Genomic DNA, 20,941 nt, shown 5'->3' on the forward strand with positions numbered 1-20,941 from the left:
AAAACCACTCCAAATAAACTAGAGCTGTTAAGAATAGCTGAGTTCAAGTGTAAAAACCTACAGGAATAATTTCCATACCCACCACCAAAACCAAACAACATTTAGATTGATGTTACTTCCAGAAGCTATCTTGTTTGTAGCTCTCCAGAAGAGAAAACTCAACTGTTTTTGAAGACAAAAACAAACAAGGCTACTGGCCCAAGTAAAATTTTTGTTTAAAAAGCTACAATTTGTATTTGTCCATATTGGGGGGGGGGGTGGGAAGGGGGGGAGAGAGGGTAGAGGTTGTGGTGTGTGCGTAAAGGTTTTTGGTTTAGGAATCCACTTTGCCCTGCTGAAATAGAGTTTAAGGGGAAATCTTAATATACATAATACTATAACATCTAGTTACATAGTGTATGCTATTTTATATTTAATAACCGCCACAAGAAAAAAAACTGTGATACAAGGCTACACACACCACACTAGTTGAGAGTCTGGTGACATCAGATACCCTTCTGCCTCACTCACACAGTTACCATTTCAATAGAACCACTTCAAAGCTATCCAACTGTAACTTTATCTTCAAGTTAACTGTGCAATGTATTAACCTAACATATATCACAACTTTTGAAAACTTCAACAAAAGTGGATTTGACCAAACGTAACTCATTTGGAAAGAAATAAATTGACAGCTAAAATTTCCTGATGTGGTACGTTGGATATAGCAAAGTGCAAAAGATCCAGGTTTCTAGGGGCCCTCCCATTAAGACAGCCAGTCCGAGGTAAAAATGAGTTTTTCTTTGAAGGAATAGATGGCTAGACCAGATCTAAGAAAATATTACATATATTTGAAGGTAAGTTTCTAAAAAAAGAAGCCCAGCTCTTCATTGTCAGTTCTCTGCAGGTTTCCCTCTCAGATTCAACCACTCTGTTTTCAAAAATACAGTCTCACAGACCAGTAGCTCCAAAAGGCTCTATGGAATTCACTACTGATCCATTTGCTCAACTTGTCGTCGCCGCTTACGGAATGCCTTTAAGTTCCATTTGGTTGGTTCTAGCATAAAAGGTCCATTGTAGACAAACAACACTGTCATTTTTTCAGCATAGGTGAGATTCTGCAGGAGCTGTGAAAAAATGAAAAAAAAAAAAGTCACACTAAGCAACACCTCTTATACCAAGCATCACTTTTGTATTAGTTAAAATAGATTAACATTTCCCCCAAAAAACTTTTGCATGGTGCTTTTACCATTGTTTGCCATTGACCACATGTGCCTGGACAATCTGGGATAAGGAAATGAAAGGGTAGAAATAACAAACACCATCACCATTTTTCCGCTCTAAGCCCACATCTACACCACAACGACTACAGTGGCAAAGCTAAAGCCCCATAGCTACTCCAATATAACCCTGTAGCGTAGATGCAGCCTAAATCAACGGAAGGGGTTTTCCATTGCTGTAGGAACATCATCTCCCCAAGTGACGGTAGCCAGGTCGACAGAAGCATTATTCCGTCAACACAGCTGCATCTACACCAAGGGTTAGGCCATCATAGCTACATGGCTCATTTTTTCAGACCCCTGAGCATTGCAGTTATGTCATTCAAAGTTTTAAGTGTAGACCAAGCTTAAGTTATGCTGGACACTCAAGTTTAGGTGACCAATGAAAAAAAAGTTGGTTTTTGGTAGATCCCTTGACTGCCATATAATCAGATAATTGGTTCACACCAGCTAACATCTAAATAAATTAAGTTTGGGGATGTAGGAGAATGTTACCTTAATACATTAACTGGTGATCAAGCAATTTACCCTATAATCTCTTCTAATTTCCTGTAGGAAACAGTGTAGGTACTTGCTGAGACTGCATTAGAGAAGGCAACCCCATTGGTCCTTTCAAACCAAACCTCCCAATTCTGCCAAAGTACTACAGAAACAAAACTTGTAAATAACATTCCTTCTTGGGGCTGTTGTTTGGGTCAGAACAAATATAAACCATTCAGCTGGCTGCCACAGGCACAGACAGTACGTCCCGTAGTCAGTTAGTTCTCCGCAGCCCTCCTTCCAGAGAGTGCAGCACAATTCCCTTTCAGGCTCGGTAAGCCATCAGCCTTGTGCTCAGGCTTGAATAGTCTTTCCTCCCTAGGTTCAGGTTTGTCTGCAGCCCTCCTTCCTAGGACTGCAGCACTGGCCTTCCTAAGCTCTCCCTAAGCCCTCAGCCTGTTAAGGAAAGTTGTGTCACCTTTATCTTTCTCCTTCATTTGGGCTACATGCTTGCCTTTTAATCCTTATCCCTGTCTCTTGAGGGTCCCCTGGTTCCCAGCAGTGTGTACTTCAGCTTGTTTGTACAATCGATCGTTCCAGGGAACCACAAGTCCCAGAATGCCTGTTCTTAAAGAGGCTGAGCCTTGGAACAGAGTTGGTTGAGCCCAGGCCACAACTATCCTTAAAGGGGACAAACTGCCCTGTTATAGTATTTTTATTTCATCCCTGTCACAGTCTCAATTGAACAAACCAGAAGACATTTATATAGCACCTATATCAATGCTATTTATTCTTTCATCAAAGAAATCGAGAGCGTCTCTCTCACATACACACACACACGAGAATCTTTTTGTTTAGTTTTCAGTTACCCACCTTTGGTGTAATAAAGAAATACTGAGAAGTGCTCTCTTTACAAGCAGTCTTCACAACCATTTCAAAAACTCTCCTCTCATTGACGGGGTCCATTCCCTTTAAAAAAAAAAAAAAAAGAAATCATATATACTTTTACAGTCCCTGTGGTCACTCTATGAACTCCTGTGGAACAAGTCTTGTTTCACGCACTAGCGACCTTACCTGATTTATTTCATCTACAACCCTGAAAGGACATCTGTTGAGTTCCTGCAGAGCCATCAAGTACAGCATAGTCGAAACACTTCTCTCACCTCCACTCTGATGGTGAGGAGTCAGTTCATGCAGTTGGGTATTACTACGAAATTTAACTCTAATTCGAATCCCATATTTGTCGTACTCCTCCTGTGAGAGTAGGCAGGAAATGTTAGACATCTACAGCTTCCTATAGCGTATCCTATTTGACAATGTAGCAAAAGTGAAAGGAAACCATTTTATGTATGTCCTACTTTAGGAGAATGAAGTATTCAGGATCAGTTATATATAAACTCTTTCATTCTGTTTTAAACTATGGTTTATCTCTTAGCATTGATCTATTCTTTTTATACATAGAACTTTTCTCTAACCTATTCCCCAGCTAACCGATTTGATGTATAATTTTAAAAAGGGCAAGTTACTAGAATTTTTGTTCTTATAAATACTTCCACACACACACACACACACTTGTTAGTAAATTATTGTATAGCAAATAAAACATTGGCAGCAAGGTGCTTTATAAATAAAATCATAATTAAATACAAAAGTTAGTGTTTCATGAGAGGTTCTGTTGTAATAATTAGTTCTAGAAATTTTCCCTAATTGTGAGCTCAACTGGAAAAAGTGAAAGTTTATAAAATGTCACAAAAACCTGTAACAATAAACGTTGATGGGAAAAGGTGCAAAAAGGAGATAGTAGAATTGAATTAATTTAAACAAAAAGGCCTACTGATTTAATTCAAGGACTGAGTTAAGATTATACCTGGTAAACATTCAAGTGTGGAACTGAAAATCAATTGACCAAAATTGTTGTGTCGGAAATTAACCTAATAAGTGAACAAAATAACGAAGGATGGACTATTCTGCCCATCACTTCCTTCTGGGGTTCTTGAAAAGAAAAGAGAGTTTGGGGAGAAAATTAGCTGAAGAAGCTGCCTGCCAACAACTGCTGCAGCGAGCCTTACCATCCTCCATGGCTGCCACCCTCACCATTTCTTGGGATCCGCTGTAACATTGCTGAGCTTTTGTCTCCCTAATCCCGAGAGATGTCCTGACTAGACTGGGCCAGAGAGAAGGACCCACATGAAATCACCTCCACCAGCTTTGGCTAAATCCCAACCACCACCTGTGATGTGAGACTTTGTTGCCCCTCCCCATGTGTCCCTTTCCCTTCTCCTTCCCCATCTTATTTCATCTCTTCTCTACCCCTTTCATTTTGCCTTCTGTTTAAGAAGAGTCTGGCTTAGCTACCCCAAACCGTATATTTTGCAATGCTCCTGTCAGCCAGAGACCAAAAAGGCAGTCAAAAGCAATGACCTAAACAGCCCCAAGTTTGCCAGGTCTCAGAGCAGCTAATAAAACCAAATATGTTTTTCCAGCAGTGAGAGTCAACACCAGAAACAGAAGCTGCATTTTCTATTTTTGCTGATCTTTTCTTTCCCCTCTGGTGTGTGTGTCTTCTTTTGTGAGGTTGCTGTATATACCAAACCCCAAACCTTCTTTTAAACTGTTCAATGTTGGGAAGTTTCAGGATCATGTCAACACCTTTGACTTGTTGGGCCCATGTATTCCATTGGAATTAATACAACAGTTCTCAACTTACCCACAGAGAAGACCCTATTTATTGTACCTGACTGATCACACCAAGCCACAATCATTAGTCAATGGTTTTGATATACTGCATTGATACACTGTGATCTGCAAATCTGGGCTGGTGATTTCTGCTCATGTAAATGGATTTTAGGATAAGTTGGACTTGAAGCTGTTCATTTAGGTGCTATTAAAAAAATAATTCTACTTCATACTTTTTTTAATGTCCGCTTGTCCAAGAGTCAGTGTACTCAATTAACACAATTCTGTGTTTTTCATTCTTCATTTCTCTGTCAAGAGCCATGATCTTTTTTCAGAAGATTCTATTAATATCATAATTGGTTTTAAGTGATTATAAGTTTAAAAGCAATTTTTAAAAGTCATTATGCCTCCTCCTCTTTTTTTGAGTCTTTTTTTAGAACCGTACCAGCCGAATGTAAACATGGATTTCATATTTGTGCATACTCATTTCTGTTCCTCAGCTTTTTTATTGTTGTAGCAGACAAAAGATACCTGTTAATTGTGTATTATACCATGCTGACTTTTGCATAACAAGAAGTTCTGTAAAAAAATTTAAATGAATGGAAAACTTCTTAAGGATAATTTCCTTTCTGTTAGCAGTGTCTCCCACAGTTCTGGAATCAGGACTGCTCTCTTCTCTGTGCAGCTCAGAGGCGGATCAAGCGTTATGGCACTGCACAGTTTGGCCACACCCCTTCTGCTCCTGCTTGCTTCCAGATTAGTTATTCCTAAACTGTAAAACTTGCATATCATTAAAAAATGTTCCAGAGATAATGAAATAACTATGTACATTACACCAAGAAGAAGATCATATGGTAATGATTCTACTTTATATCTGACCCTTGACTCATGAGTAAGGCTGAGAGTTTGTCACGGATTCTGTGACTTTCCGTGACCTCTGCAGTGGCCGGTGTGCCTGGCTCGGGGGCTGCCTGAGCAGCTCAGGCAACCCCATGGCCAGTCACACTGGCCACTGCCGGGGCAGTCTGGGGCCACCGCCTTCCCCCCACCTCACCCCCCACTCCCCAGCAGCGGGAGTTTGGCTGTAGGAAGGGGCAGAGGCACAGGATGGGGTGAGGCAGGCTCTGGGCGGCACATTCCCCCTCCCTCAGCTCTTAGGTGGAGGCATGGCCAGGCAGCTCTGCGCATTGCTTCCATCTGCATGCACCACCCCTGCAACTCCCATTGGCCACGGTTCCTGGAGCTGAGGAAGGGGGAACGTTGCTGCTTCCAGGAAGGTGTGGAGCCATGGGGTAGGGAGCCTGCCAGCTCCCCCCAGCACCCGCAGCACTCCCAGGCCACCTCCCCCCCCAAAGATTTAGTCAGGGATATATAGTAGAAATCATGGATAGATCATGGGCCGTGAATTTTTGTTTACTGCCCGTGACTTGTCCATGACTTTTACTAAAAATACCCGTGACTAAAAACAGCCTTACTCATGAGCCGTCCAGGGTGGGTAGAATCGTGGAAGATGCTGCTAGCAGAAAGGAAATTATTGGTAAGAAATTTTCCATTCTGCAGCCCTTATTCCACCCAGGAGGTTGCTAACAATGTTGTGGAGTGTGCCTTGATCCATTTTGGGACAGGAATCTCTGATGATTTGTAGGTTTCCACAATATGGAGTCTAATCCACCTAGTGATGGAGGACTTGGAAGTTCTGAGTCCCTTGCATGTCAGGTGGAAAGACACAAATAGGGAGCCCTATCTCCTCATGGATTCTCTATACTTGAGATAGATTTTTCAATGCTCTTCTGACATCTAAGGTGTGCCATGCTGTTTCAGTTGGGTGCTGTGGTTTTGGACAGAATGAAGGAAGCACAACCTTTTTGGAGGCCTGAAAGGAGGAATTTACTTTAGGTAGAAAGGATTCAGGTGTCCTGAACACCACCTTGTCCTTATAGAAAAGGCAGTAAGGCTCCTTGTCTGGCAGACATGACAGCTACTAAGAAACAAGTCTTAATGGATAAATAAAATTCTGAAACTGAAGTCAGAGGCTCAGAAGAATGACTTGTCAGGGCCATCAAAACTTCCCATTTTGGGAAGAGTGGCCTGACCACTGGTCTGGCTAATTGGCTTGCTTAAGGGAAGCTGGCTGTCTGTGAATTGTTGCTAGGGATCCCAAGGATCCTGTGAACAGCATGCTATTAAAGGCAGACAGCTGATGCTCAATGGTACTGTCCTGAAGGCCTCTGTCTATACCTTCTTGAAGAAAGTCAAGTATCGCTGGAATTCTTGGATTTCTGGGCTCTGTACTGTGCTCTTGGCACCAGTTGTTGAATCTGGACCAAAGTAGTACGCTTTTAGTGTTGATACTCTCCTAGATGAAAGTAATATCTTAATGACTCTGGTGGACATACCAAGATGTTCTAGTGCTTTCTTCTCAATAGCCAAGTTTGTGAGAGGACATCCAGCCTCCACAGAAGCTGGAGTGGGGGCTTCAATTTCTGCTCCATCAGGTCTGAGAACCAAGGTCTCCTCGGCCAGTGAGGAATTATCAGTATTACCACTGCCTGTTCTTGTTTAATTTTCTGGAGCACCTTTCCCAGTAGTGGAAAGTGTGGAAATGCATAAAGAAGGGCCTGTGGCCAACTGTGCGATAAGGCATCTGTCCATGAATCTGGGGTCTGCTTCCCTTGTGAAGTATTCTGGCCTCATTGTGTTCATACGATTCACGAACAGTTTGGTTGAAGGGAGGCCAAATGTGTTGACCCTGCACCCGCTGAGCCAGTCTGCCTTTTGGTTCAGGTGCCCTTTAATGTGGCTCACTCAGAGAGAAAAGAAGAACTGTTCCGCCTATCTCATTATATCCATTACGTGCACATACTGGATTCTCCTTCTCCACCTCATCAAATTCAAGATTATTGTCCTTTCCTTCAAAGCTCTACATAATTCTGCCCTTCTGTACTTATTTGGCCTTGTCCTTTTTGTCACCTCTTGTCTCTTCTGCTTCTCCAGTTACTCCACTATCCTCAAATTCTCCCCCAGTCATCTCTGTGCTTTCTTCCATTTTGCGCAGAACACTCTTTCAGTGCTGATCCACAAAGCCACTACTTTCTCTGCTTTTGATTCTCTTCTAAAGACATACTTCTGATACCGGAATCCTTGTTTCCCCTTGCTTTTTTAAATGCATGACCGTAGTTGTATTGTCTGATTGAAACATAATGTGAGTCCCCATTAGGGTGGGCTGGAACCTTCACACAGCTAGCTTGACCACTCTCAGCTCTAGGAAGTTTAGGCTTGAGTCTTTTCCTCCGGACTCCAGAGTCCTCAGTCTGTTTGGGTCTCCAAGTGAGATCCCCAGACCTCCAAGCTGGCGTGGCTGTAAGGACTGAAGGATCTGGAAGGCAGATGAGCATGCCTTTGTGGACATTGTTGTGGGCTGCTGACCACTGTAAGGAGTGGAATACCTGTGTTGGAACCATACTTAATCTTTCATGTGTTCTGGAGTGTGGTCCCATACTTGTAGTATGAAGGCTTGAAGACTTCTGATGCATGCTTGTGCCCATGGAGTGATCCCTATGCATGACACCAGGAGTCCTAGCAGTTGCAGGCACAGTGCTATGGTAAGCCTCCTGCAGTGCTTAAGCAAGAAAATCAACTCCTGGATTTTCGGAAACCTTTCTAATGATGGGTAGATCTTCAATACCAAGGTGTCTATTTCTGCCCCCAGGTGGGTTATTCTGGTGGATGAACCAGAGAACTCTTCTTGGTATTGATGATGAAGCTGTGCACCTGGAGGAGAGTCAACATCCTAAGCATGACCCTGTGCACTGCCGACTGCAATAGAGCTCTGATCAGGTCGTCATCCAGGAAGGGGTACAGGAGAGTTCTCTGCGACCTGAATCTGGCTATTCTCACCATCATCATATTTGTAAAAACTCTGGAACCGAGGAAAGGACAAATGGGTGTGGTCAGTATTGATGTTTCCTGCTGCAGAAGTCTGCGGTGGCACGGTCTGATGGGGATATAGAAATATGCGTTCACTAGATCTACTTAAGTGAAGAAGCCTCCCTGGCACAGGGATGACACCATAGAGGCCACAGTCCATCTGAAGCTCTATTTTCTTCACCCACTTGTTGAACCTTTTGAGGTTGAGAACAGTTCTGATACCCTCCCATGCACTTCTGTACAACAAAGAAGATGATTTGCTAGGTTCTATTCCTTTCTTTTGAGGGAAGCACTCTCTTTCACTGCCATATGCAGATGAGATATTTCGCTCAGGATCAGATTGCGTTTTATGTGGCTGTTGGAACTGGGTGATTGGATGAAAAATGGATGGAGTGGTGCTCACAGCTCTAGGGAGTATCCCTGACTCACTATTCCCCTGACCTATTTCTCTGTGGTCAATGAAAACTATTCTTCTAGGAAATGGGAAATCCTGTCCCCTTGCTTCAGTTCCTGATGGAGGACTATGCAATTTTTGTCATAAAGTAAATCTGGCGGGAGGGAGGCTGAAGTCCCTCTGGACTTTCCCTTCAGACTTCAATTACACTGTTTTCCCTTAGGGAAACTATTATTCCTTTGCTGATGACTCTGAGAATGAGGAGCAGACAGAGGTAATCCTTTTGAAGACCAGTCTATATTCTCTCCTGAGGGCACTTAGTGGGAAAGGGAGGGACTATTAGGATTTTGCTGCATTGTCAGCCACCACCTTTTCCAGCTTTTATTAAAAAAAAAAAAAAAAAAAAAAAAAAAAAAAAAAGGGGGGGGGGGAGGGGAAGTCTATAAACTTTGCCAAGCACTGGATCTGCTTAGAGTGTGAATCCACCTTTCAGGGTCAAAGCCACAGGTGGTGCCTGACTACTAAGCTGGAAGCCATAGCTTGGACTGAGAACCTCATTGCATCCATTGAAGCATCAGCTACAAATGCTGTTGCTAGGGTGACTTTCTTAAAAGTGGACCAAAGTCAGGGTGAACTCCATCCTTAAGGGCTTTGAGATCTTCCAGCCAGGAAAGAGATGTTCTTGCAAAGTGCCAGAGATGCTTGGAGGGTGGCAGAAGAGGCTTCAAAGCCCTTTTGAGAGTGGCCTCCATCTTCTTATCCGTGATTTCTTTAGGGTAGAACTTTCCTTCTGATGGAATAACCAAATCCCTGGCAACGGATGCTCCAGTGGTGTCAACCTTCTGTATCTCTGCAATATAGCCCTTTGGTTCTTGAATGATATTTATATCATATATATATATATAATATAGGCTATATGATATAAAGGCTATAAGTTATAAGCTGCTTTTGTTAACATGCTTGTCCTTATTAGGCTTGTTCCAAGCATACCTAATCACTGGCTGAAGGAGAAATGAAGAGGTATTACAGCCTCAAGGGAGGATTTTGAGGGGAAAAGTTTATTCTGAGGTACTCACAGGAGCCTTAGCAGGTTTCATAGCCAGGCAGCTTGCCTTCCTCAGTGTAGGAGGAGGAAGAAGAGAAGTCAGAGGACTCATATCTTCTGGATTTTTTTGTCCTTTTTCTTTTTAGCTTCTTTAAAATTTTTTAAACCTTTCTTAGCATTCTTTGGGAAAGTGAAAGCTCTGCTGCAGCTTTATTAAGGCCTTTTGCAACTTGCCTTCCTTAGGGCCTACTGCCCTCTCAAGAGGTCTGTCTCAGAATCCCCCCCCACTGGGTCTCATTCCAAGTGGGAGGGGGGAACTTGCTGTCCAAAACCCTCTTGGTTGGCACACGAGAAAGGGAGGCTGATGAGAAGTGCTGTTTCTTTCCCCATGGCACTAAGTACCCTCTTTAAAACTTGCAGGGTTGCAAGTTCTGCCCAAGCCTCCCCTCTTTGTTCTGCCAGAGGTCCCATGTGATGTACCCCTCAAGCTGAGTGGTCAGGAGGGTCCTCCCTGCTTTTGGAGTCTCTCCCTGTTCTGCACTGGGGTTCCTGATCCATTTTTTCCCCATTGGAGTCCTGGCTGCCTGGGTGGGTAGGGGACCCCACCTGCCTGTTCAACTCATAGCCCTGGGACCTAATGAAGATAGGTATGGAAGGCTGGGTCCAGGTTGGGCACATTTTGCTATCTGCCAAGTCTGGGAAGGCTGCCTTACATACAGAACACTGTTTAGATTTGAACTGGTACTTTCTTGGCTGCTCTGTTATGCCTATAAGGGGCAAAAGAGCTGGCCAAAGGACACTGCTGCGGAGGCTCAGGGAGGGTTAAGCCGCCAAAGGTTTAACTGACCCTGGGGAGAGGAGAAAAACCGAGGAAGGAGAACACTGCTCCCCACTGCCCAAAAAACTGGGCAGAAGAGTTAAAATAGAAGGAGTAAGGGGAGGAGCAAATGAAACCGCCACTGTCTGCTGCCACAGAGGCAGAGGATCTGGCAACAAGCGATTGCAGAGAAGGCATAGCCAGACCACGTGGTGTCAAAATGCTGATCAGGTTCCATGAACTGCAGAGAGGAAAGCAGCCCAGACGTCAAGAATTCTGGGAGATGCTGGGCTGCAGAACTATTCATGTAAAATAGAAATTTTCCAGATAGGACCTCTCCTCTAAAGATTCATACCCTTGAAGTTTCATCAAAGAGTCTTCAACTTTTTACTTATTTATTTTAACCACTCTTAAAACTGAGAATTTGAATAGTTTACAGTAATTTTATAAAGCAACTGTAAGTTGCGTGGACTGTAATGTACAGTTTAGTTCAACATCACACAGTGAATATTTCATACAAAAGGTCTGTGTAACAAATGTTTCTTAAAATAATAATTTAAAATGGATTCTCTTAATGAAAGCATATTTTATTCATTTTTATTTTACTCCACTCAATGCCCCTCTCCAAGGCATTTCAGATATTTATTTTCCCCACCAGCAACCAAGACTAAGAGATCAGAGGGATAGCCGTGTCTGGATCTGTAAAAAGTGACAAAGGGTCCAGTGGCACTTTTTAGACTAACAGACGTATTGGAGCATAAGCTTTCGTGGGTGAATACCCACTTCGTCAGACTAAGAGATACTTCTCAAATACCACTGAAAGCATAACAGTTCACCACAAATGACTGAATGTGGAACAAACCTGACTGATGCTGCACCAAAATATAGAAACAACTGCCAAATATAGACTGAAATGGATAGACCTAAACAGTAACCAACAAGAGAGCCAATCTGTACTACTGTGAGGGGTAGAATCAGCTCTTGACTAGCAATTAAGCTGCAGCATCATCCTGAAATATAGAATAACTAAGTCAATGCAATTTTTTAATGCTAAATAGCAAACAACCATGAGCTGTTAACTAACTACTAGAACTAGAATAGGACCAGGAAGGTTGGGCGAGGAAGAGCCAAGGTTTCCGTTTCCATCTACTGCAGTGATCAAAAAGGAACTTGGGGTAAGATCAGGGCCATGGTTCCTTGTATCCCCCTTGGTTCTTGTGATGAAGCATGTGGGTGGCTCCAACAATCATTGCTCTTTCCAGAAGGTTCTGCTTTGACAGAGAGGGTACATACACATCCAGAAAGTTGGGATCTAGAAAGGTTTAGACATCCTTAAGAAGAATGTGATAGACAAACTAATCTTTGAAGTAAGTGCATTACTCCGCTCCATCTGGCTTTGGAAACTTCTGATAAGACTGACTGTTATACAGCTGGTGGTCCTGCTTTCTTTGGTTGAGACATAGATTAGTTAGTTCTGGTATTTAAAGAGAAGTTAGATTTTCATGTAAAAAGATCAAGAGGACTTAAAATTAATGCCTGGAGGTGACCCCCCCTCTTTCCCCATAACCAAGAACAAAATTACAAATCATTTTGAGACATTTAAGCACAAAAAAATTAAAATGTAGACGTTATTATTCATAGATATGGAAATGTAATCATACCTCATTTTCTGTATGAAGATCAACTTCACCAGCACACTGCATAGAACTAAAAAAATTACTGAACTTTTCATTAATTTGTTCAACCAGCTGTTTCAAAGGTGTTAGCCACCTTTCTTTAACCTAAAAATAAAGAGACTAATGTAAAACAACCTCTGAAAGAATTTACAGTTGAAGCTATAATTAACAAAATACCAAATTTAACTATTACAGTGAAATTTACATTAAAAATTGCCCACAGATCACCATACCTACCTTCATAGATCAAGTAACCACCCAAAACAGACCAAGAAAACTGTTATATACAGCCAGGCACACAGAATATGCTCTGAAGAAAAAGTCTGGGATATACACCTTTACACATTCAAAACTTTCACCAAACAGACACTCCACCAGAGAAGTAGATCGCATCACTTGGACCACCCAAATAATCCAAGAGATCCTGCTTCAATACAGAAATAAAACCCACTCCAAATGCACACCTCTAGTTGTTACCTACCACCCCATATTGGAACCCAGACAAGGTATCATTGCACAACTACAACTCATACTTGATGGCATGGGCGGTGTGGAGCCCCATTTCAAGGAGGCTAGACCCTGGCTCCGCCCCTCGAATCCCCCTCTCACCCCCGAGCAGGAGACCCCCTCTCCCCCCGCGACCAGAGCGCCCCAAGCCTCCCTTACCACCCCCCCTCCTGGGGCCTGAGCCCCAAAACCTACTCCCCCCTCTGCAGCCAGAGGAGCCCCAGGCCAGCAAGAGCCCTGAGCGCCTCCCCAAACCTGCTCGGAGGAGTCCCAGGGCAGCCGGAACCCCCAGCACCCACGCCTCCCCTCTGCAGACCCCAAGCCGCCCCACAAAAATTAAAAAGCTCTTCTCTTCTTCTCTCTTCTGGAAGGAAGAAGAGGTTTTGCTATGCCCCATGCAGGTTCCGGGGTGGCGGAGGAGGCGGTATGTGTGACTCAGACAGCATCCCGCGTTCATCAGTAATCTCCCTAGAGTCCAGGGTAAGTATTAATAAACCCAGGAGCACATACTGTCTCCTCAGTCACCCCGGAACCTGCATGGGGCATAATAAAAAGCAAAAATTTCACCCGCTAAACCTGCAACTGGGGTCCCGAAGTAGCGGCTGCGCTAGGGGAGGCAGAGCCCCCCCCTAGAAAACATCTTTCAAGAACCATGGATCCTAGGGTTACCATATTTCAGCGAGCAAAAAAGAGGACGGGAGAAGCCCCGCCCTAGCCCCGCCCCTGCCCCTCCCACTTCCCGCCCCCCCTGACCTCCCAACCCTCCCCCCGTTCCTTGTCCCCTGACTACCCCCTCCTGGGACCCCTGCCCCTAACTGCCCCCCAGGACTATCTAAGCCTCCCTGCCTCTTGTCCCATGACTGCCCCAACCTTTATCCACACCCCCACCCCCAGACAGACCCCTGGGACTCCCACGCCCCATCCAACCACTCCCCACCCCCTGACAGCCCCCCCCAGAACTCCCAACCCATCTAAACCCCTCTGCTCCCTGTCCCGACTGCTCCGATCCCTCTCCCCACTCCTGCCCCCTGACAGCTCCCCCCCAGAACTCCCAACCCATCTAAACCCCTCTGCTCCCTGTCCCCTGACTGCTCCGATCCCTCTCCGCACTCCTGCCCCCTGACAGCCCCCCCCAGAACTCCCAACCTATCTAAACCCCTCTGCTCCCTGTCCCCTGACTGCTCCGATCCCTCTCCCCACTCCTGCCCCCTGACAGCTCCCCCCCAGAACTCCCAGCCCCCTACCCCCCCGCTCCTTGTCCCCTGACTGCCCCCTCCTGGGACCCCTGCTCCTAACTTCCCTCCAGAACCCCACCCCCTACCTAAGACTCCCTGTTCCTTGTCCCCTAACTGCCCCCTCCTAAGACCCCCCCCCCAACTGCCCACCAGGACCCTACCCCCTACCTGTACCCTGACTGCCCAAAACTTTCTCCACTCCCCCCAAAAAGCCCCCCCCCGTTTCTTGACTGCCCCCTCCAGAACCTCCCTGCCCCTTCTCCTGCCCCCCTTACCCTGCTGCTCAGAACAGGGTGTTGGGCTCTGTGCGAGCCGGACACGTGGCTAAGCTCCCCAGCACAACAAAACCCGGTCCCTGGCCCTGCACAACAAAACCCGGTCCCTGGCCCGGACCGGGTTGCAGGGGAAAGCTGCCCTTGTATCAGCACAAAGTGCTCTCGCTCCCGTTTTGCTACGCTGCATGGCAGTAACCGCTCCCAGTTGCAAAAGGGGAGGGCTGCACTTTGTGCTGAGACACTTGCTCAGAATGCAGGGCGGAGCTCCTCTCCAGCTGCTCCGGAGTCCAGCCCGGGACTTTCCTGCAGCCCTCCCAGCCGCTCCGGGGGAGGGGGGAAATCCCGGACATTGTGAGTGCTTTACAAATTCCCCCCGGACGCTATTTTTAGCACAAAAAGGAGGACATGTCCGGGTAAATCCGGACGAATGGTAACCCTAATGGATCCTACATATGTGGAAAACCTCTGCTCGGGTGGGGGGGAGGGGGGGAAGGGGTGTTTTTTCACACCCGAGTGAGAAAGTTGCAGCGCAGTAACCTGCCAGTGTAAACAAGCCCTTAATTTCCCAGACCTGAAGAAGAGCTTTGTATAAGCTTGAAAGCTTGTCTCTTTCACCAACAGAAGTTGGTCCAATAAAAGATATTACCTCATCCACCTTGTCTCTCCAACATCCTGGGACCAACATGGCTATAACACTACAGCATACAGCAGTTGCTAACGTTTCATTTTTCCTAGCATCAAAACTTGAAATGTCTTTTAAAATGAATATGGTGCATTTTAATAGAAGTATATACCCATTTATATTTCTCCTACATTCATTATACTACAGTAATGATTTTGTGTATTACCTGTGAAATGTTTTGCCTATAGCTCTCCAATTCGTTTTTCTTTTCCTCTAGTTCCCCCGTTACTTGCTGTATTTCTTGTGCCCTTCTATTATATTCTTCAACAACCTGCCAGGAAAAAGCATTATCCTTCAAAAATATAGTCTTTCAAATTGACAAAATAGATATTTATCAATTCAAATCTTAACAGTAAAATACACACATGTAAACACTGCACTTGTTTACATATAATTAAGTAGTGTATGCACTGTTTATACATTGCACAGGACACACTGGTCTCTCTAAAGCAAAGAGCAACTAAGCCATGGCTGTATTTCAGGTTAACCCAACTATTTTTCTCTAAACAAAAGGCAGAGAACATGCTGTTCCTTTGGAAGAACCTACTTAAAATTCTAATAGATTCAGAATCTGGCATTTATAGCACATTGTTCCTGCTGTCTAGCTTATTATTACCAAGAGTTCTAGTACAGAGTGGGAAGCAAGTACAATACTGGCGGAAACATACTGAAGCATTTAGGCCTGTGAAGCAGGAGGCTCTTGATTTCTCTTCATTCAGTAAAGCATCAATTTCATCCAATGTGCTTGGAAGGTCCTGGAATGCCTACAAGAAGCAAAACAATCTATTCATTTGATAGTTTAATGTTGAGAGAGGCTTGAAATAGGACTAAAAAGTAGCAAGAAATTGGACAATCAAGGACACTGCTAGTCATTAGATCACTTTATTAAGACACAATCCATTTAAATTTAAGTGGCTAGATTCTCTCCTGAGAAGTGCTTGGTGTGGGGGGGAAGAGGGAGGGCTGTTGGGAAGCTAACTATGGCTCCCTAATTCTCTGCCTGTGCAGGTGTAGCCCCAACCCTGGTGCAGCTGCTCTAACCCTGTCACCTGGCAATGGTCCACAAGAGCCCCCTACTTGAGAACTGTTGGAGTGCAGTGGCACTCTGGTCGTGCATCCAGAAAGGGGATGGTAGTATAGGAGCTGGCTATGCCAGATGAGAGCTTCCCCACACAGGAGGAATACTCGACTGTCCAGATACATCCAGGCTCTGGGCCTTTCATGTTGCCTAAGTTGCAATAGGAAGGAGAATCTGGCCCAAATTTCTTTCCTTTAAAGTGGGAATTTTGATTAGTTAACCCGACAAATTCTCTCCCTCCCCTATTGTGTATATAGAATAAATAACAAGGAGAACTCTTTTTGTGATCATGGGATATACCAGTTTTCATAACAGTGTAAAAATTAACTAAACTTAAAATACTATTTAAATCCAGGGGGGAGTGGTAGTTAAGTTTATATAGCACCTGCTTTACAGACATAGTCCCTATTCTTGAGAAGATGACAATTTAAGGGCACAATGATCATGCAAATCGTTACATGAACAGTTCTTTATATTGAAGTAAATGGCAATACTGATACAAGTAAGGTTTTGCAAGACCAAGTTTTATTTTAGAGAAGCATAAACAAATGACGGGTAAAGGGGTTAGGTGGAGGACTGAATTAAAAATAAAGAAAAAGGGAAACTTCTTTTGAGAGAGGTGTTTTCCAGACAAACATACACTTCCTGCCCAGAAGAGATCATAATGTATACATGACATAACAAAGGAAGGCAAAACAGAAAGGCCTAGGTAGTGTGCAGGGTGGAGAGGTCAGAGACAAGATGAACATTCAAGAAAGCTTACTTGCATGTATTTTTTAAAGCATTTATAATCAGGATGATTTTAAAGTCAAGGAAAAGGTAGAGGTGGCATTAAGGGGGAATCGGAGGAAGGGGAAGCAAAAAGAGGCAAGAGGCCAATGGAGAGGAGATAGGGAAGGTAAAAACAAAAGGAGGGAAGGCTGTAGAGGAGCACTGTGGACAGGAAAAGTGAGGCCAACAGCAGAGGGATGAACTGCAGCAGGGGTGGGCAAACTTTTTGGCCCGAGGGCCACATCTGGGTGGGGAAATTGCATGCAGGGCCATGAATGTAGGGCTGGGTCAGGAGGTTGGGGTGCAGGAGAGGTTCGGGGTGCAGGCTCCGTCCTGGCGCCGCTTACCTGGAGCGGCTCTGGCGTGGCAGCGGCGCACAGCGAGACTAATGCAGACTCCCTGCTTACTCTAGCCAAGCGCCACTCCCAGAAGGGGACGGTACCACGTCCCTGCGGCCCCTGGGTGGTGGTGGGGTTGGGGAGGGAAGGAGGCAGAGGGCTCCGTGCGCTGCCCTCGCCTGTGGGTACCTCCACCAAAGCTCCCACTGGCTGTGGTTCCCTGTTCCCGGCCAATGGGAGCTTCAGGGGAGATACCCGCAGGCAAGGGCAGTACGCGGAGCCCTCTGCCGCGCCCCCCTCCCTCAGGGGCTGCAGGGACGTGGTGTCGGCCACTTCCAGGAGCGGTGCGGGGCCAAGGCAGGCAGGGAGCCTGCCTTAGCCCCGCTGCACCACGGGTGTGGCAATCCCACGGGCCAGATCCAGTCCATGGGCCGTTGTTTGCCCACACCGGACTACAGCAACTGGAACAGGTGGAAATTAGTGCAAACAATCAATCAACAGACTGTCCAAAGTTCAGGTTATAGAAGGGTTCTAACTCTGTGTCCAAAACTTTAATTGGAGCTGCTGGGTGCTCAACATTTTTGAAAATTGGGCCACTTATTTAAGCACTCTTTTTGATTTTCAAGCCTATTACTCCCAATATCCCCCTGGAAAAACTCATCATATTACGCACACAATTGATCCCAGGATAGAATCTCTAACATTTTTCTGACTTTTAATACATTTTCAAGTTATGGTGTTTAAAATATTTTCCTGTCACTGAATGAAGCTTTTCCCAACATATTTTGCCTCAACATACTTCCGAAAGAACATGTCTTACAAACTCCAGATTTGTTTTATTGAGAAGTGGGTTTTGTTTGTTTTTAAAGGGAGTGGGCAGAATTACAAAGATATATAACAAGGATCTTGAAAAGGGGGTGCACTTGCCCCTTATTAAAGTAGTCAGGGAAGAGATTAACCAAAGGAACAAAACAGGGATCTAGTGGTCTGATCCAAAGCCCATTGACTTCAATGGGCTTTGGATCAGGCCGAGAAGCAGAAGGCATAGAACGGCAGGGTAGAGTCCCTAAGGAGAAGAAGAAGTGTTTGCTCTGTCTTGCACTCCACAACTGTAAGAACCTGGGGCAGGAAGCAAGGAGAAATTGGGAATTCACTCTTCTAGCTTTCGCAAACGGACTATTTTGCTTTAGGCGCAGGTGCACTAAAAGAGCACAGTTCTGAACATTATAAATGAACAGTCTTAGCTAGCAAAAGTATCTCTTCATGTTATACCATTACACCCTTATAAAAATATGCCTTTTGTTTTTAATACTTACAGTCTGAAAGTCTTTTGGAATTTCTTGATCAGGGCTGAGATTACACGCCTGTCTAGCTTTTCTCATCAGTCCCTTGCAGTTCTCCAAAAGAACACGTTTTTTTTCACCCAAGTCAGAAACTTGTTGCTAGTATAGAAGAAATTAAAATAAAAAGATGTTTTATTTTAAAGAAAACTCCATTGCCTTCAGTTACAGTCAATCAATCTGTGACCCTACATGAAGTTCAATTGTTCTAGAGAGAAAGAACTACAGAAGAAAGTTTAATGACAAAAATGATCAATTTCACACACTCCAACTCCATCATCTCCATTAGAACTAGCATACTGGATGTAATCATGTCAGATTCAGAGAGGTGATTTGTGAAATCATAGATTGTTTACAGAGGTTGAAAATAATCCCTCCCTTCAAAAACAACTATCTTCTTCTAGCTTTTTTAAATTTTTGTTTTTTGTTTTTTTAACTAAAGGGATGACAGATCTGAGTGAATGGATCAAACTGAGCGCACAATTGTAAAATATCTGAATGCGTTTTTCACAAAGAGCCACAGTTTTGATCTCTGCCTAGGTCCAGATGTAGATCTCTGCTTTAAAATTTGGTGGTGGAAGAGATGTACTATTGTAGTATTTCTTTATTTTGTATCATGCCTCCCAACTAGCACTAGTTTTTCTACTAGACATGACAGAGCCATCTAGTAAATAGGATTTGCATTACGAAGAATATTTAAGTTGAAACTATACAGTACAAACAGATTAGCTGTATATTAAACAGGAAATAATGTATTTTTCTTCATCTCTCATATGCTACCTTTACTATTACAGGCAAAAGATACTAAGTAACAGTTTCACAATAATGACTAAGAGCAAATTTAGAAAAATAGTGCTACATGTGTCTATCAATCAAAGTTAGAACCTCTTTAGACTGTAAACTCGTTGGGGCAGGGACTAAGATCTTGTTTTCACTTTTGTTAAAAGCACAAATAGTCAATTATAAACAATTTTCATGTAATTTTCACACATTTACACCCCTACATAAACCAGGAATCACATGGGACAAAAATGGGACCAAAAATGTTTTAAAATGTATACAGTTAACTAAAGACTCAATACTTGTGTATTCTACTGGATGAAGTGTCTGTTTCACATTTTAAAGATATACTGACCACCCTATAGAGAGGGTACTTACAATAAATCTTGTTTAAGTTACTCTCTGTCAATGTAATTAGATTAATTCATATCACTGTTCTAAATAATACAACACAAGTAGTAGTAACAGTTATACTTAAGACAAATGCAACCTCAATGCTTACAGGTGTTCAAGAGTTTGGCATACATATTTTTGATTGACATTTTCTACACTAGGTATTCAATCCAAAGGAGAAGTTTTTCTTCCCAAAGCACGTGTAATATACATTCAAACATTTAGGCTCTGCATATGGTGGGGGGGCGGGGGAAGGAGGTTGAGTAAGACGGACAAAAACATATTCCATAAATCCTGAGCAGAAGTGTTCACCTGCATAACTTGCAAACTTGGCTGTTTTACGGACAAAAGTGGTTCAATATTTCTGAAGTTAGACAAAGTTGGGCAAGTTAACCTCAATGTGCCTGTTGTTTCACCCTCTGTAAAATGGAAATCATACTTCTCTATCATCCTTAAAGAGGTCTTGTGAGATTAATACATTTTTCTAAAGTGCTTTGATATCGTCAGAAAAAGGTGAAATAAAACCACAAAGTATAAAAATACCCATAGAGTTAGGGACCTTCCACTTAAGGACAAAATAAATTTTAATAAAATTAGTTCAACAGTTGTAAAGTTATGAAAGTTTAAATCAGCATGTTAAAACATTCATGCTAAGCTTTTTAGATTAATTCAGTGCTAGTTTGGTTTGAGACTCTGAATCATATCAAGCTCTGTCGTTTGTATACCTGAGGACCATGTAATAGTTACCTTGAATGTTAGTCCATTCAGCTTTTAATAGTCAGAATTTTAAATTTCTGTACTAATTTTCTGAAAACTAGGCTTGTTTTGTAGATCTCATTGCAACTTAAAAATCAAGCAAGGTCTGACAACTATTTTGAAGTCTTGTGACTGAAAAGAAAATCAAGCAAGGCATTACAGGTTGCATATGTAAAGTTGTAAAGAACTACGCAGTTTGAACAGGTATTTTATAATGATATAAAAAGAGCCCCATTTTAAAGTAGAAGCATAGGAGAAAATTAAGATGGAATTTTCAACCCTCTATGTAGGTATTTTTTTAAGCACAAATAACTGAAATTTGTTGGCATTAATTCTACCTTTTTTTAGTTCTGAAAATTTGATTTCTCTAATGTTGTGTTAATGCTAATTTTTTTTTTTTTTTTTTTTTTTGGCACTGCGTGCATATAGACAGAAAGGAAGAATTCATGATGGTGTGGTGTAGCATCAAACTTATTGTCACAAGTTTGGGATGGCCCAATTACTCACAAGCC

General features: G+C 43.5%; 1 protein-coding gene across 1 annotated transcript in view; it reads right to left on the reverse strand.

The window, feature by feature from the left end:
- Nucleotides 1–392: 392 nt before the first annotated feature.
- Nucleotides 393–20,941, reverse strand: part of SMC5 (structural maintenance of chromosomes 5) — an 84,785-nt gene continuing 64,236 nt past the window's right edge. The window contains exons 18-24 of the mRNA XM_054032815.1: nt 18,477–18,602; nt 15,642–15,737; nt 15,140–15,244; nt 12,260–12,379; nt 2,814–2,993; nt 2,613–2,708; nt 393–1,106 (exon numbers count right to left, since the gene is read on the reverse strand). Of these exons, the coding sequence (XP_053888790.1) occupies nt 969–1,106; nt 2,613–2,708; nt 2,814–2,993; nt 12,260–12,379; nt 15,140–15,244; nt 15,642–15,737; nt 18,477–18,602 (861 nt within the window). The 3' untranslated portion in view covers nt 393–968. The remainder of the gene's footprint in view (nt 1,107–2,612; nt 2,709–2,813; nt 2,994–12,259; nt 12,380–15,139; nt 15,245–15,641; nt 15,738–18,476; nt 18,603–20,941) is intronic.

Source organism: Malaclemys terrapin, chromosome 6 (genome assembly GCF_027887155.1).
Source record: "Malaclemys terrapin pileata isolate rMalTer1 chromosome 6, rMalTer1.hap1, whole genome shotgun sequence".
NCBI classification, from domain to species: domain Eukaryota; kingdom Metazoa; phylum Chordata; order Testudines; family Emydidae; genus Malaclemys; species Malaclemys terrapin.